At 41.8% G+C, this 15,968-nt stretch overlaps 1 protein-coding gene across 1 annotated transcript in view; it reads left to right on the forward strand.

Annotated features, from left to right (window-relative positions):
* The window catches only part of MBOAT2 (membrane bound glycerophospholipid O-acyltransferase 2), a 216,005-nt gene that overhangs the window by 10,258 nt on the left and 189,779 nt on the right, over positions 1-15,968 (forward strand). The window contains exon 2 of the mRNA XM_090032473.1: positions 15,289-15,434. Coding sequence (XP_089888599.1) covers positions 15,289-15,434 — 146 coding nt within the window. The remainder of the gene's footprint in view (positions 1-15,288; positions 15,435-15,968) is intronic.

Genomic DNA, 15,968 nt, shown 5'->3' on the forward strand with positions numbered 1-15,968 from the left:
CTGAAAGAGATGTTTGAGAACACTTTGCCTCAGTTACCAGTAGCCTACAAGAATATATGGTAATTTGCATGATGGGTGTAAGCCAGAACGGTGTTTAGAGGTATAGAGGGTCAAGCCTTAGTCTGTGTTAACAAGGAGGGTATCCAAAGCCATCTGGTATACAGGTTCAGACTAACTTGTCATAAATATTATATGTTACTGAAACTCAAAACTACTTTATAAAAATATTAACTAATTCCTGTGAGTTGTTTGCTTTTTGGGATGGTTGGAGGAGAGGGCTTCACTCGGTGAAAACAAATGATTTATTGTGGGCATTGTAGGACATATTTGGGAATATTATCCATGCCTGATTTACCTAAATAATTATCTCCTGGGAGCAAGCATCTCAGCAGGATGATTATGGCTGAAATAAAAAGAGAACATAATTGATAGTAGAACATAGGAGACTCTAGAGTAGTATCTTAGCTTAAGTAAGTCAAAAGCACTGTGGCACTTCTCAATACTTGGATTACAGATGTGAGAAATGAGTTCACTGAGCCAGAAAAATGTTTCAGTTCTATTAAAATAATTTGCTCTTTGTGTTTCACTTTCCATTTTTGTTGGCTTAAACTATTTGACACCGTAACCTGTTCTGTTAGATATTAGAGACCAGCTTTTATTTTATTCTTGCTTGAGAGATTTTGAAGCTATTAAGAACTACAGTGCAAAACAAATAACTAAAAGTATAAACAGGGAAAAAAATCTTCATCTATCTACAAACACTTGAAGAGTTGGAATTTACTTTTTTTCATATGAATGCTCCTCATAGGTTGCTCAGTATGTGGTGCTGTCTCTAGAATGTTACAGGTCTTAACCTAGCTGTCGCACTGAAGAAGCCTTTCAGCTACAGAATGTATAGTTTTGAAGTAATGTATAGATGTAAAGTAAATGTATAGTATAGCATGTGACCAAAATATTTGAGAGAATGTGGGTGTTGAATGGGTTAGTATCCAATAGTTTGGAAACATCCAGGTTGGCATTGCAGTTGGTCCTTTGGTTGTTCTTTTACGTGCATTCTTCACATAACTTTCGTACAGAATTTCCTAGGTAGTCAGAGACCTGTACCTAATTTGAAACTAGAAGAAAACATTTTTCATCACTGTCTCTGTTTGGATGGCACAAGTAACAAAGTCCAGGAGCAGACAATGTGGGGAGACAAAATATATATATTGGGAGCAGGTATCCAGAATTCAGGGCAGGGACAGGCAGTTGTTTTGAGCGGAGGGCCACTTACCTAGTTTTGGCAGGCTGTTGAGGGCCACATGGGTAGCCCCACCCCTTGACAGGTGCCCCACTCCTTGACAGGTGCCCCGCCCCCTGGTCACAGTCTTGGGACCAGTGTCCCAGGGCCAGCACTAGCAGGGCCCAAAGTGGGGTGCAGGCTGGCAGGGGTCTGTGGAGCTGGGCTGGGCTGCACTAGAAGGGAGGTGGGCCTGTGCTGGGCAGGACCCCACACTCCTGCCACCCTGCTCTGGGCCCTGTTGGCACTGGCCCGGGGACACCAGTGTGGACCCCGTGCTCCCCACCCATTCAGTCTTAGTGACCCCCAGCCCCACGGTACAGGTGGGTGCAGCATGCAGCCCTGACCCCCGATCACCAGCAGGGAAGAAGCTGGTGCTGAGCATGGGGAAAAGTGGCCCCTCACCTGCCCCATGGCCGGTGCCCTGTGTTGCAGGCGCTCGCAGTCCACATGGGGTTGTCTGGAGCAGGGACAGGCAGCCCCAGGTGGGCTATGAGTGGCTGTAGCCCAGGGCACTGGCCATGGGGTGGACAAGGGGCCACTTTTCCCTGCGCTCAGCACTAGCTTGTAACCCTCCCCACTGCCAGCCTGGCAGTGGGGCTGGGTTACAAGCTGGTGCTGAGTGCGGGGCAGGAGGAGTGGAGGAAGCAGCCCTGCCCTGCTTGCAGCCTGCCTGGGGCTGCCTGTGCCTGCTCCGGACAGCCCTGCGCGGGCTGCGAGCACCTGCAACACAGAGTTTGTGAATATTTTGTTAAGGATTAACTTGCCATTTTTTGGACAAGTACTGTATTGACTAACCCCCAAATAAAATCCACACCTTGTTTTGAAAGGCCAAATAAAGAAACAAAAGATACTATTTTGTAAATACTGGTAACGAGCAGTAAGTAACTAAGTAATAGCATCTGCAGTATTGAGTCTAACACACAATTGCCCCTTCCCTGAGCAACATATTCAGCTTTACTTTTGCTTTCCCCTTGCAAGGAAATATGGTAATAGCTTGTGGTATGTATGCACCTCAACTTCCAGCACCTGAATTCTGGAAAAAAGTTAAGTTTTATATAAGAGAAAATACATTACCTTTCAAATGAAAGAATTACCATATTTCACATACCATTTTGCTGTTTATCTACCTTGGCTCTAAATTTTGCTCTCATGTTCTCATACATTAACAGAATGTAGTAATATGGATGTTGCAAACATTGAAAGGGGAAACGGTAATTTTCTTTCTGTAGTTTTTGGATTTCTGAAAACTTTTATGTAACTGAACTGGTAGCTGTTTTGAATTCTAAATTTCATTCCTTACCTGGATTTATCAAGATATTATACATTTCATTTGTGGCTAACTTTACTTTGTGTTTTATTTTAGTATAATGCATTAAAAGCAGGTTTGATAATGCAAATATATACTTTAATAACTTCACACACAAATGATGTTTGTGTGCCTAAGTGTTCAAAGATCAGTGCCAGAATTGGTATTTATTACATGTAGGCTTTTCATTCTGTTTTGCTATCCTTTTTCATGAAAATATTTCTCTAGGAGTTCTTGAGGTAATTTGCTTGAATAAGACTACATACAAGAATTGGCTCATGTTAACAGATGTTGTCTGTCTATATTTACGGTACATTTTTAGTATAAAGATTCTGGAGAAATTGCTATGTCAAAGCGTGGTCTAAGAAACAAAAAGAGGATTTCAAATGCAAGCAGTGTAACTGATAAGATTTAGCTCTCTCTAAGCTTCTAGTCATGTGGTATAGAAATGAATTTGTGGGGTAGGGATAGCGGAGGAAGCAACGTTCAGTGAGCTACAGACTAAAGGTACTTCACAGCTTTCTTTACTGTTGGTAGCTAAGTGCTGCTTCAGGATCAGAATATATGTTGAATTATTTGAGGCGTGTTAAATATACTTTTAGCTATGACTAATTTGGAGTAATTATGGTTTTTTTTTTTTTAATATATATAATGTGTGTGTGATATACCTGTATATATGTATGTATAATCTGAGCCCATATTTGGCTAAATAAGGATGTGCAGACTAGCTAATAGGAAGTGCAGAAGAGGGGCATGTGTCTGGAATTGTGTCCATCTTGTGGAGTGAGGCAGCATTTATTCTATTTGTCGTAGCCCCAAGTTAGGTGTCTCTGTTAACATGAGGCTTTTAGTATGAAACACCACTGTAGACTTAATTGTCTTTGGGGAAGAGAAAGTAGGAGACCTGGGTTTTGGACTGCTTGAAGCCTATTCCTACTTTCTCATAGAGCACCCCTGGGTTTTCAACCTTTTTTAATAAGTGTACCCCCAGTGGCTGGACGTGGAGTGGGGGGGGCAGTGTGGTGCACAGCCATATATGGAGCAGCAGCGCAGGGTGGTAGGTGGCAGCGGCTGCCACATGCAAGCTCCGCCCCCCCCAGTGTCTGGCCAGTCAGGTGGCACCTGTGTGGCCTGCAGAAGGGTGCTGCTCCCCTTGCACACACCAACTGCTATAACTTCCTTAGCCTGATGAAGGGTTTTTGAACTTGAAAGCTTGCTTAAAAATCGTTCTCCATCTATTTAGTTGGTCTAATAAAAGATATTAGATTCACCCAAAGAACCTTGTCATTACTTAATGTTGGCTTTTGAACCTTTTATTACAATATTCTTGTATAATTTAGAAACCAACCTGTATGTGTGAACATGTGCCAAATTGCCAAGTCTAAAATCAAGAAGACTGACTTTACCTTTCTCAGCATCATACCCGAAACAGATGTTTGTATTTGCCTAAAATTCTTTATTGTCCTCTTTCATGGGATACTAGTCACAGAAGGTCAGAGAGAGTAGTTTGTGAGGTCAGTTATCCTGTCCCTTGTGTGTAGGCTAGGCAAAGACCAATAAATACATGAAGGTAGTCCTTGGGGAAGGGGAAATGGTCCTGGGGATTAGTTAGTGTCTGGAAGAAGGCATGGGTGGGGCAGAGCTCCTTTTTTCTAGCTAGAATATGCACATATTTGGAAGGCATTAAGAGAGTGGTTAGAAGATGGGGACAAATAATTCAAAAGAAGTAGGAGGGCTGTCAATGAGAACTTGTGGGAGGAAGAACTCAGCCAGGCCACAGGCCTGAAAAAGAAAGCCTCAATGACCCTGAACTGGAGCAGAGAGTTCATAGGCCTGGGCATCCAGGACTGAAAGTATAGCTCAAAGAGGGGGTTTGTATTAAACACTCTGGGTATGAGTGTATTATTCAGAGAGACTAAAGCAGGGGAGAGTCTGTTTGTTTGCATATCCAGATCCTTTATGTATACTAGTAGAGAAACATCCCACAAGTGTCAGGCAGCTACTTGATTTAGAGCAGTAAGTTTAGGCTTTATAGGTGGAACTACTACATTTACTTGAATTTAAGACCAGGCTTTTTTCCCCACTTTAACAGGGGTGAGGGTGGGAGGAAGAAACCTTGTCTTGGATTTGAGTGCTGCCTGGGGCAGATGGCAGCTGTAGCTCTGGTTCTAATTCTGAGCCCGACTTGGGAGGGGGATGGGAGGGATACTGTGTTGTGTGGCCCAGGAGGAAAGCAGGGGAGAGCATGTGATGGCAAGGGAGCTCCTCCCACCAGCCAGGATGCCACATAAGGTAAGTGATGATGAGGCAGGGGCAGGCATTGGGTGCGGAGGCAGGTGGCAGGAGGGACAGAGGCTTTGAGATTCAGTCATGGGGTGGGACAAGTAGTATAAGGCCAGGCTGCTTGCCCCCTTGCTGCTGATTTCCTTGATGCAGCAGCTCAGAGGGTAAGGGGTATGAATTTAAGATGATTCTCCAATAATTAGATTCTATATATGGAAAATTTATAATTTTCCATGATAAAAATCTTATCGGGGGGTTGTCTTAAATTTGAAGCTGTCTTGGTGTTGGGTAAATAGGTAGATTTGCCTAAGATACAGGCTTGCTAAAAAAATTGACCCTCAATATAAATTGATTATTCAAAAAAAGAGAAACAAAATTCTGAGTACAGTAAAAGCCACTTTAACTGGCACTTCATTAACCGGCATGCTCTATTAACTGGTGTGCCAGTTGGCACCAGTCAGCACGGCAAAACGAAAACCGGACGTTGGACTTCTGGTTTTGTCGAATCCCACAGCCCGGGGTAAAGCAGCCTGCGCGGAGTCCCTCCTCCCTTTCCCCCGGCACACTGACACCAGGGGAGGGGTGGCATTTTTTAATTTGAAATGTGGACATACCAGACGCAGCGGGAGGGGCAAAGATGCCTCTCAGGTAACCGACACATTTGGTTATCCGGCCCCCCCCCATTTCCCACAGGTGCCAGATAATACAGCTTTTGCTGTAGTTGGAGTGTGTGGGGGGGGGAGGGGCAGCGGGCAGGTGGACTCTTTGAAATTATAGGAATGGGAGAGATTGTGGAAGGTGAATGTGGTTGCCTGTCTCTGTGAAGACTGTGCTGTTTCTTTGCTAATATGCTTACATGCCAGAGACAGAGCTTGAAAGCAGCAGAGGGTCCCTTCAGGGCAGCTTCATTCCCAGATTTGCTACCTACAGAGCAGAAGCAGATGAGCAGGGCCATTCTAAATAAGGATATCAAGAGCACTGCAGGAACTTTATTGACATATCTTTGAAGACTTAGTCTATAGCAACTTAATAGTTTCCTCTTCCTGTTACTGACTGCTTGAGCACAGGCATGCTGATAGAGCAGAGAATTATACTGTTGTTTTGTAAATAAAGAGAACTTTAGTTTTGTTTGGCACCTTTCAGAAAAAGGTTAACTTAAAAAAAAATCATACTTCTTATGTACTAGGCTGTCTTATTGTCTGTCTTTTTCAGAATAAGCAGTTTGCAAATGCCAGTTTCAGTACTCATAGTAACAAAATGCCATCTTTGCAGAAAGATTGCTGAAGTCTCTCCAAAATTGCATAGCTGAAGTGAGTTTAATTTTATTAGTATTATTTTTCATTTGCCATAGGGCAACTGAATTTTGGGCTGTTTGATTCAAGATCGAGGAGGCAGAGTTGGGAGTAAAGCAATGGCAAATTTATTATATTTACACATGTGCACAACAGTTAACAGAAAGATAAATGCAGTAAGCAGATGAAGCAGTATTAAAGAGCTAATAGTAAATAATAACAACAGATAAATAGATCAGTCTGTCGCAGGCCAGCGGGGCACTGCGAGGGTATCGGCCATTGGGCTGTTCAAAAGAACAGATAGACATGGGTTGGCAACTTATCGATAGTCCCTCAAGGCCAGGTGCACGCCAGGTGATTTTCAGCAAAGTCAGGCGTCCCCGATTTGACACTGTTGGAGGGATTACTGGGGAAGGTCCCTTGATCAGGATCTGATCGTCACGCACACTGGGAGTCTGGGTCTGGGCTTGGAAAAGCAATTACTGTCCTGTTCCCTCTTTCCTGCTGGTCACATGATGCTCATGCTTTTTGTACCTAATCTTATGCTAATCTGTTGGCTTTAGAGTCGCTCACAATCTTGTCCTATAGTGGTTACCCTATCAGATTAAAAGGTGTTAAAAATTATCATCAAAGGTTACTACCCAAGCTTGGGTTTATCCAATGAGCAAATTACAATGCAGCATTTTCAGGTTTGAAATTAACATTACTGTGCCTAAATCCAGTCCCTTTTAGGTCTCTTTGGCTATGCTTTTTTGAGACATACTTTCCTAGGTGTGCCAGGTGGTTGAATCCAGTTTTTATCATCAAGGCTTAATTCTGAGCAAACACCGTTAGGTCAGCTAATCTTACAGCTTTGTCTTTGAGGACCTAGTCAGTTTCACAAACAGTTACAAGTTACATTTGTGGGTTACAAACTTACAAGCTTTATATTAGACAAAAATTCTAAATGCCTCCAAGAAGCACATATATATTGCTTATTAATCTTTTTGGTTCTGGCCATCACAGCAAGGCTAGTGGAAATACTGAAAACAGAGGTCTGACTTAATTTTTGGAGTGACTAGTTAAGATTCTAAGCTGTTTGTAAGATGGAAGCTTTTTTGCTCTCTGTACAGTGCCTAGCACCAGGGCTTCCTTGCTATGATTAGGGCTCTTAGACGCTAATTGAATACAAAAAATAATCTAAGCTTTCTTGTTTTAAAGTCTGGCTCTTTTTTAGTGAGGTGATCACTGTCCACTTGAGATATTTATACATTATTACATTGTTAACCTGGCTTTAAAACATTGTGGCTTAGCTGTAGTAAAACTACCAAGTGTAACCCTCATACTTGTTCAGTGTCAAGTGGGTATTTTTAAAATGGTACTGCTGGAAGGTGCACCCCCATGCTAACTAATATTTAACTTAAACTTCCCTTGCTGCAACTTGAAACCATTGCTTCTTGTTCTGTCGTCTGCCACCACTGAGAACAGTCCAGCTCCATCTTCTTTTGAACCCTCCTTCAGGTAGTTGAAGGCTGCTACTAAGTCCCCTCTCAGGCTTTTCTTCTCTAGACTTAAGTAAGCCCAGTTCTCTCAGTCTTTCTGTACAAGTGTTGTCCCCCTCTCTTTTCCTCCCTGGCAGGCTGTTCGGTAGGCCATAGTGTCCACAAGGCCTGGTGGCTCCCCAGAAGGAGCCTGCATTTTATTTTCGGTGAGTTTTTTTTTTCTTCCTTTCCTTCCTTCTTTTTGTTGAGGGGGAGAAGCCTGCTAAAAGTGCAGAGTTTGAGCTTTTTTCAGACTCCACTTTTTTTGTGGGGCCTGCCCAAAATTGTGGTTTCTGCAACAATCACTATTTCATGATTTTTGGTAGGTCTCAAATGATACTTCCTTATTGGCGTGGTAACTGAATCCACAAATACAGTACCCTTGAGCTGGGACACAACTAACATGGAGAGTGTTTTTTGGTATACAACTAGTGTTTAAAACTGACTTAGGATGAAAATGTGTCAAGTCTTCCAGCTTTGTTGTAGACCTCCCTTATGACCATGGCAAGTTTCCTGGGTCTAGATCCCAGAGCTATTTTAGTATGCATATTTTACTGACTTTATTCAGAGTTAGAATCTCAGGGGATATTTAGGTGCCTGAAACTTAGTTCCCAGTCGTTAAATGAATGAGCATATTTCCTGACCTTGCAGGGGCATGTAAAGATGTATGTGTTAAAGACTATGAGGTTCTTGGATGTTACAGCAATGGAGTGGATAAAAGTTTTAAGCTAAGTCTGTTTTGCTTCAGTGGTTATCTTTTAGACCTAGCAAGGAAACTGTCTTATCTTCATTGATTTTGTTGGAAGACTTCTTAGGGTTCTTGGATATATTTTTATCAATGCTCCATGCAATCTTGGATGTAAACAGTCTAATTAAAAATGGTTTCCTAGCATTCTGTCTCTCATGTTTATTTTAACTTTACTGGTTCTTAAGACCCCATCATCTTCTAAAGTAGAGAAAACTTGATTTTTTTAAAAATAAAATAGGCAAAAAAGCAGAAGCTGAATGTTTCTTGTCTCAGTCCTGACCCCATCTTTACAGATGATCCTTTAAAGAAGAAATATGGAAACAAGTCTTTTTATTTTTAAATATTTAGATTGATTACACCATAATCTATTTTCTTGGAACACTTTTGAGGGACAAGATTTGGAAACTGTTATAACAGGCTATAATTAGCGTTGCTTTTTTTGAGGGGAAATGGAAGAATTAGTAAAGGGTTTAAATGGTGCCTTAAGTGCTTGATTTAAGTCATATTGGTATAGAAGATGTTAAGGAAAAAAGGAAGGAAAATAAATATAGTATAGTTGCATACATCAAGTACAGTTTTTTCACTTTCCCAGTTGATTCTTGCAACCCTCAAAAGCAGGTTCTTTCCAATATTGTACTTTCAGCCTCTCTAGATTTGGTTTTGTTTGTGTCATAATTTTGTGCTAGTCATACTAAAAGGTTTGCTTGTATAAAAACTTAAAGGAATCCTAAAACATTTTGTTTGAATTGTAAGACCTAATTTACTGGTTTGTTGAGAGAGATGTAATAAAAGTTTCCCCGATCATTTGGCTCCTCAGCTGCTTGGATGAGAAGTTAATTATCTTTGAGTAAATTTTTTCTGTTTGTGCAGGTGATGAAGCATTACACTTCTCCTTTAGTGAAATTGCTCTTTGCTTGGAAAAGTCTTGTCTGTTTAATACCCAGACTTGTATGCGACCTGAAGGGAAATGTTTTTCTTTGTGGTCTGAGATGAAAAGTTTTTGACTAGCCAAACCAGTTTCTCTTCAAAAGAAACATTATCCATAGAGCTGTTTTTCTTCTTTCTAGTTGTTCTCGTTTTAGTGTGGTGGTGCGGGGGACAACCCCCTCCCCACACATTAACATTCTTCTAATTTTACCTTTTGACCTTAACTGGCTTCCAAGGTTTTAGCTGCTTCTGTATAAAGGTAACTGCATGGGGTGACAAATGAAAGATGAATTCTGGAGTCACTGCCTTTTACTGGCATTTGTAGCTGCCCTTGATGAGTCTGAATCTTGGGTTATTCTTGCTGTGACGTATATACATTTATTATTATTTTAAATTGTCTTGTATCAGTTGACACAGTGCTTGTGGCTTTTTAACAATAATTTTGAATAAAGGCTTAGCAAACCCTGTTTTAAAGGGCTTATTGGATTTGATGCTTATTTATTACACAAACCAGATTACTAGTGCCTAGGTTGCATTCAGCTACTTGCCAGCATACAGAATTATCAGTTAATTATTAACAAAGTTAATCAAATACTGTAATTAGCAAAGCTAGCCTGTCTGTCTTTATGGTTTTTTGGACTAACTCAAATTAGAAATGAACTGTTAGATATCTGAGATTTGTAAGTGGGGCATAGCTTATTGGAGCCTGCATTATATCTCATGTTCTTAAGGGGTTCATGAGACAAGTATAGATACTGAATGAGAAAAAACAAATTTTTTTTTTTTAAGTCATGGAGAACTAATACAAAATAAAACTTCCAGCTGTATTTGATCTCCAGAGTTTACCACCCAGTTCCCACACATAACCAACTCTGTCTGTTACAAGGAACTCTCTCTAAATTCTAATCTTTGATTTACATATCACTGCTTTTTTTCCAGCTTAACTAGCATCATCTTTGCTCCCAGAGTCTTTAGTGGCATGCTGAAAAATGTGCCCATATGTTTTATGTTGGGTTTAGTCTGTCTTCCTATGATATGCTGAATATCATCCCAGCATATACCAATGCAGTAATTTCAAACATGCCTCAGAAACAAGCTGATTTATTGCCAAGAATCCATTTTTTCTCTTCCCAATAATATATCTTGTCAGAGATGAGGAAAACAGACTGTTCTTATGTGGTTCATTTCCCCCTAATATTGGATGAATATTAGCAGTTTGGTTGGGGAAGTGGGGGTCTTGTGGTGCAGTTGCACCCCATTTTGATTCCTGTTACACCCAAACTTTAAAACCAGCTTCTTAGGAGAGGCAGTAGCATTTCTATTTAGGCAGCACAGTTGACTTTATGGCTTTATTATCATCATCCTCATTCCTGCTAAACTCTTATCTGCTCCACAGATGCTAATGACCTCCTATCCTTTTTAATTATCTTGATGTTTCACTGTTCAAAGTATCCTTTCTTTTGCGATTTTGCTGTCTGTTAGCCCTTCCTGGTAATGCCTGACTTCCATTTCATACCCTTACAGACTGATTTTTAGCTCTAGCTAAAACCTTAACTTGGGTGTGGTAAAATTAACTTGGGCGTAGAAATGACTGAGAGTGAAGTATTGGAGGTATTGTCAAGATGCTGAAGAAGGTTAGGTTTTGTTTTGTGAATCTGAATGAAAGATGTACCTTTTAACTATAATAACCACAAGACTAATAACACTATATCAGTGTTTTTATCACTGTAGCTGTACTTTTTTTGCCTACTTTTATTGTGTTTTTTTTTTAAGCTGTAATATACTATCAGGCAATTAGTGCACATTCCAATAGTTATATTTGTTTTTCATTTGATTTTAAGATGAATAAATATATTCCTATCCCCCTAGCATATTAGCAAAGCTTCCAGTTTCTCTTTTAGCTGGAGAAAAAATGTGTTGTACGGGATGACGTGCCATATCTTCTTCATTCCCCTTTTCAAAATCCTAGGTCTGCTTATTGGTTGGTTAATATGTCTGTAGCTTCATCCAGTTGATGTTGGTTCTCCTGAGTTTTATAACAGGAAACAGCTGTTTTGGAGCATCTGCAGCCATGTTATGCATCTGCATCTGCATCAAGTGACTGCTTTGTTGGAGAGGGAAATTGCCTTTGCTTAATTAGCAGCAGCAACCTAAAACTGACATTTTGGGAAACACACCACAACCAGAGTCTTCCTAATTATAGTAAGGCTTGGCAGGTTTTGCCAGGTATGTCTCATAAATAGATGCCTATCTAATTTGTGGGGGCTGCCCCCTAATTTTGCAAGCAAAGTGTGTGCCCAGGAAGCCATGTTGTGGGTAGAGTGCAGCAGGCTCTTCCAATGTCTTTGACCAAGAGGTCCCGATGTCACCACCCGTCACTGGTGTTTGGCTGCGGGAGCTGCCTGTCATGTGGCCCTGCCCCTTGCCACTGAGGTCAAATGTTGTTCATCATGCAACCCTGCCCCTCACTGCTGATTTGGAGGGGCAGGGCCATGTGTCAGGCAGCCCTTGCAGCTAGTCAATGGTGAGGAGTTGGGGGGGGGGGGCATCAGCCACCTTACTAGCAGCCTTCTAGTAGGCAGCTCCTCCCCTCTGCCCTCCCCCTTCCTCCTTCCTACAGGCATTGCCTGGATTTTGCAGAATCCACAAAATTGGTAGGTCCCTACTTATAAAGAATGATGCTTGGAGGACTTTTGGCTATTTATACACATACCTTTTCATTCACTGAAATGCTCGAGGTCCACCTCTTCTGAGCAGACTTGAATGAGTCTGCTTCACACACAAGCTGATGTGCACTGCTCTGTGCCACGTAGAGTTGTATAACCAGCAAAAATCAGCACGGAGAAAATGGTGGTGGTAAACTTTTTTGAACTAAAGCACCTCCAGGTGTTTTAGTTCAAACGTGCACTGCCACCTTTTTCTTCACATTGGTGTGCATTTAGCTGCTTATACAACTGTATGCATCACAGCACCAGGTGCTCTGAAAAGTGCTTACATGTGTAAAAATACCCTTTGTGTTTTACTATTAGTAAAAATTGTTTTGTGGAATGACAAAAATCAGAATCTTTTGCTTGAATTTGGTAGGTTTATGAAGAAAGACTTGGTTTCCAAATAACTCTGTATTCCTTACTTTTAAAGTATTGTGGTAGCTAAAAAAGCATTTTGATTTATTTTGTGTGGTTTTTTTATTTCTTTTTCACTGAGTTTACTAGGGAAGAAAGACAAATGATGAGCCTGGGGAGGGAGGGTCTATAGAACAGGGAAGGAAAGGAAGGGTGGTTGAAAATGCCTTCTGCCTGACTCAGTAGAACAGTGCAGGAAGCATGCGCTATGATCCAATTACATTTTTCTTGATGTGAAAACAAAAAGCAGTTATAAGAAGGGGAACAAAAGAAATAATGTTGGGGGGTCTAGCTGTAGAAAGCTGTTGTATCACATTGCAAAAATGCTCCAAAAGAAAACATCAGAAAACCTGTTTGTTGTTTTGGGGTTTTTTTTTTGTTTTTTGTCCCACCAGGCTTACTGAGTCCACAGTGCATTAACTGAGATGTTCTAAGATTGGAGATCTTCCATACAATTGTGTCAGGCTCTTTGTACATCTAAGCAGGCATCACTACAACAGTTTCTACATTTGGATGACTTTTCAACTCTGTTTCTGCAACAGAAAGAACTTTAAATGAAAGGAAAAAAGGGAAGTCAGCTGAGAATTCTGTTCTTAGTGCCCTGGGCATAGCAGCCCTGGTTTGAGTAACTAGTCCAAACTGTGGCTTGCCAAAGATGAGTGAGAACAGAGGCACTGAAAAGTATTTGCCTAAAGTCTCAATAGAACAATGACAGAAATAGGAATGATAATGTGGTGTCCTGAATCCTGATAGTGCCCCCTCCACTAAATCATAGTTTCTTATAACGGCTTTTTGTGTACTTTGGTTGTATTCACTGTTCTGTTGTAGTTTGCCAGACTGTTTAAGTTTTGTTACTCTCCCAAGTTTGCCAGTGGATGTACTTTTAGTGGTCAGAGACCATTTAAATTTATACTGTCTAATTAAGTGTCATGGTTAGAAGTGCCAGTAAATCTTTGTCCTTCTTCCTGCCCCCGTTTTTTTTTTTTCCTGAGTGGGATGGATACCTTGATGACTAGGGGTGCACCGATAGACATTTTTGGGGTCGATACCAATAGCCGATATTTAAGGAGGCACATTGGCCAATACAGTCTGCTTTCTGATACCAGCCCAGCAACTTGGAGAGCAGCATGCAGCTGGTAAGTCTGGTATGGTGGAAGGGGAGAGGAGAGGGAAGGGGTGTGTGTGTGTGGGGGAAGCATATCAAGGTCCCTGCAGTGAGGGAGGAGAAGGACTGGGGCAGGGGCTGGGATAAGTGCGGCTCATGCAGGGCAGGGTGGACACAGGCTGGAGCCATGGCTTGTCTGGTTGGCATGGGAGAAAGGGGTGGTTCCCGCTGCTGTGTTCTGCTCATCTAGAAGCTGCTCGTCCAGTGGCTCCTGCCACTGCTCCCGCCACTCATCCAGGAGGGCATAGGGAGGAGGAGCATGTTCCCCTAGATCTGTGCGGGGTGGGGCAGGTCAGGAAGAGCCCTGCGCAGCCCAGGCCCCAACCTGCACTGCCTTGCACAGATCCGAGGGCACACGCTGTGCCCCCCCCCCAGTACCCTCCCAGATGAGGTGGGAGCCACCAGATGAGCAGGTAAGTACTGGACCAGTGGCTCCCAGATAAGTGGTGCAAGCTGCCCCTGCACCCCCTGGATGAGCGCTGGATCTGTCCCATGCCTGCCCCACCCCGGCTGAGCAGCGCTTACCCCATCTCCTGCCCCACTTCTCCTTCCCTGTGGGGGCCTTGATCTGTCCCACTCTACACCCCTTCCCTTCCCTTCCCTCCCCCCTCCCTTTCCACCACACCAGACTTACCAGCTGCATGGAGAGCTGTGCTCCTCGCTGCTTATGTGCTGTGTTGTGGCTGTGTGCATGCTCAGGCCAAATTATCAGCCACATCAGGCTGATTTTTTTTTGATATAATCAATTTTCTTTCTATCAGAGCTGATCCAATACTGGATTGATGTATTGGTGCACCTCCTATTGATAAATTTTTCACAGTTAAACAATGGGATATAGGAGTTGCCATCAATCTTCGGTTGCTTGTAGACTGCTGATATCAAAAGAACATTGTGTCCAAACTCTTAATGAAAGAGAACTAAATAATGAGGTGGTACTTAAAATCCCCAAATGTAGAAGAAATAATATTAAAGCCTGAAAGCCCTCTTCCATATGCCTCTGTTAACATGTTGAGGATCCATTCCTATTGATAAGGATGTATTGATAAGAGAGATTTTGAAATCCACCATAGTTGAGGTCAAGGAAGGTTAGAAACTCACAATGACTAGCCATGATATTGATGTGTTCTGACTTGGAAGTGTATTCATTGAACTCTGAAATATTAATCGATTTCTTTTTAGACAAGAGGATGAACCATCAAAGTAGGTTTTCTGCCCTGTCAGGAGCAGAGGTGGCTTCTCCAACAGTGATTTGTGTATCTCTCACATTTATTGTTATTCCTAATGAAAAAACATAATGGGAGAGGAAGAAGAAAAGCTTGGTTAAGGCACTAGTCTAGGACTTGACAGATTTGAGTTATTTTTTTGACTTGACAGATGTGTGTGATCTTAGTGAAATCAGGGTTTCCCTGCCCTTAACTTTACCACCTGGAAAATGGAAGTCATGTTTCTTGCCTCATTGGTGATATGAGGATTAACTCCTTAAAATTGAAATGCTTATGTTAAGTGACAAATCACAAATTCTGTAGACTTCTATTAGAGGATAGTTATTGCTGGTGTTGGCATTTTTTGACTTGAAAGCATGTGGTAGTCTTGGAAGATGATGATGATGATGACGTGGGTAACTTTCTTTTCTTTCTGTGCAGGTCAACTTCGTAGTGTGCCAACTGTTTGCCTTGCTTGCAGCTATTTGGTTTCGAACATACCTTCATTCAAGCAAAACTAGCTCATTTATAAGACATGTTGTTGTCACACTTTTGGGCCTTTATCTTGCATTTTTTTGTTTTGGATGGTAAGTAGTGTTTCTTTTTTATATTTCAATTATATGTGGATTTTAATTTTTGAGGTGTAGTATATACCTGCATTTTATTATGGTGAATCTTATGACTGACTTTTCTCCAGGAACCAAAGGAGAGACAAAAATGGTATTCAGATGAAAACAAAGTAACAGCTCATCCAGTGTAACTGGGTATGTGTTTGTTTATAGTGCTTCGGTTCTGTACTGGACAATTTCATGCTGGCATATGGCACCATGTTTTTAATTAGAGGTGCACCACTGTATCGGCCAATATACTATTGGCACAGATGAAAGGAAATTTGACATTATCGGCAACCAGCTTTTTTTGGCCAATGTGGCTGATGATGTTGCTGATTAAATGCTGCGTACATGTGCGTAGCTGTAGCATGCACGTGGCTAGGGATGGAGCCTGGCACCTTGGAAAGCAGTATCCAGCCAGTAAGTTTGTGGGGAAGAAGAGGTTTGGGGGGTGGGCAGATTGAGGCTTCCATGGGAAGGAAGGGCTTCTATAGGATACAGCCTCAGGTG

The sequence above is a fragment of the Crocodylus siamensis genome, chromosome 1 (genome assembly GCF_052110815.1).
Source record: "Crocodylus siamensis isolate JL-2025a chromosome 1, ASM5211081v1, whole genome shotgun sequence".
NCBI classification, from domain to species: Eukaryota; Metazoa; Chordata; order Crocodylia; family Crocodylidae; genus Crocodylus; species Crocodylus siamensis.